We start from the raw sequence: 1,276 nt of genomic DNA, 5'->3' as shown, positions 1-1,276 counted from the left end.
GTAACTCCATCTGCATTGCTTAGTGTGTGTCTGTCTGTGCATCTGAACAGAAGCACACTCAGAATGGGAATCACATTTTGTTGTTGGTAGTGTTGCTGCTGTTTTATTTCATAATGCCACATGGCTTTAAGCTTCTTTTTTTTAATTGGGGACTTGTACAACTCTTATCACAAGGGAATCAAATTTAATACTTGTATTTGAAGTCATAGTTGCTTTCTGAGTGACACTTGGCCTATTAGTTGGTTTCATCAAATTGCCGACCTGGAAGTACTAGAAGAAAAGTGGGGTTTTGCATGTGTGCTTGGTTGCAGGTAAACTCAGATCAACAAAGAGCTCTTCAATATATGCATTAGCGAAGTACTCATGATCTAATCTTTACCTGCCAGGCTATTTCTAAGAACACTTATTTCCATTGTTTTACTTTCTATAACAATAAGCAGATTAATGACATGTCTTCCTCGTGATTAAGTTATTTGCTCCTTTCCAGTTTTTGCAACTGAAGGAAAAATACTATGCTATTGAAGTTGATCCTGTCCTAACCTTAGACGAGAAGTATCCGTATATGGTCGAATGGTAAGTGTGTATCGGATGCTAGAGGGTTAGGAATAGATTAAAAAGATTGTTAGAGTTATATCTTAGAATTCCCTTCTTATTAATAGATTCATCAATTATCTAGTGAATTAGAGCAAAGAATTAAATATAAGAAAACAAAATCTAATTCTCTAATCACTTCACAGTCGGGTGAGGGAAGGGAGTTATTTGTTTTAAGATAAAGCTTGGTAGGAACAAATAAAGGTCCTTGGCTTAAATCTTAAATAAAATAAGCATATTAAAGAAAAAAGATACGAACAAGATGTACCTAAATATATGTAGAAAAAGAATTAGGACACCCAATTTGTGGAAGGCTGTGGATGGCAGAGGGAGCCCCAAACCCATCTGCAGAGTACCTGGTCAGATTGAGCTGCTGGCAGATCGCCTCTAGCCACAGGCAAAGGTCTGCAACAGCCTTACTGTCAAACATAGACCATTATAATCCTGATTATGCTGGATCAAACTTGATACTTGGTCAGTTGCACCTGAATTAGTTCTAGGTGCAAGGATCTCTTGCTTGTTTCATGACAAAAACTTCTTACCTATCTTTTACAATATTGATGGTTATGCTTTTTTAACTCATTGTTTGTATTTTTATCTTTTTATTACTATTGTTTTATCTTTATCACTTCCACAAAAAAAGAATTAGGATTTTTAATTGAGTCTGAATGTGTTTGGAGTTCAC

The 1,276-nt window shown here is 35.7% G+C and overlaps 1 protein-coding gene across 1 annotated transcript in view; it reads left to right on the top strand.

Moving 5' to 3' along the window:
- The window catches only part of NT5C3A (5'-nucleotidase, cytosolic IIIA), a 68,058-nt gene that overhangs the window by 61,147 nt on the left and 5,635 nt on the right, over positions 1-1,276 (top strand). Inside the window, exons 4-5 of the mRNA XM_045288668.1 lie at positions 452-573; positions 677-741. Of these exons, the coding sequence (XP_045144603.1) occupies positions 452-573; positions 677-741 (187 nt within the window). The remainder of the gene's footprint in view (positions 1-451; positions 574-676; positions 742-1,276) is intronic.

The sequence above is a fragment of the Echinops telfairi genome, unplaced genomic scaffold, assembly GCF_000313985.2.
Source record: "Echinops telfairi isolate 266 unplaced genomic scaffold, ASM31398v2 ScPeMD7_23;HRSCAF=83, whole genome shotgun sequence".
NCBI classification, from domain to species: Eukaryota; Metazoa; Chordata; class Mammalia; order Afrosoricida; family Tenrecidae; genus Echinops; species Echinops telfairi.
This window is presented reverse-complemented; position numbering and strand designations above follow the sequence as displayed.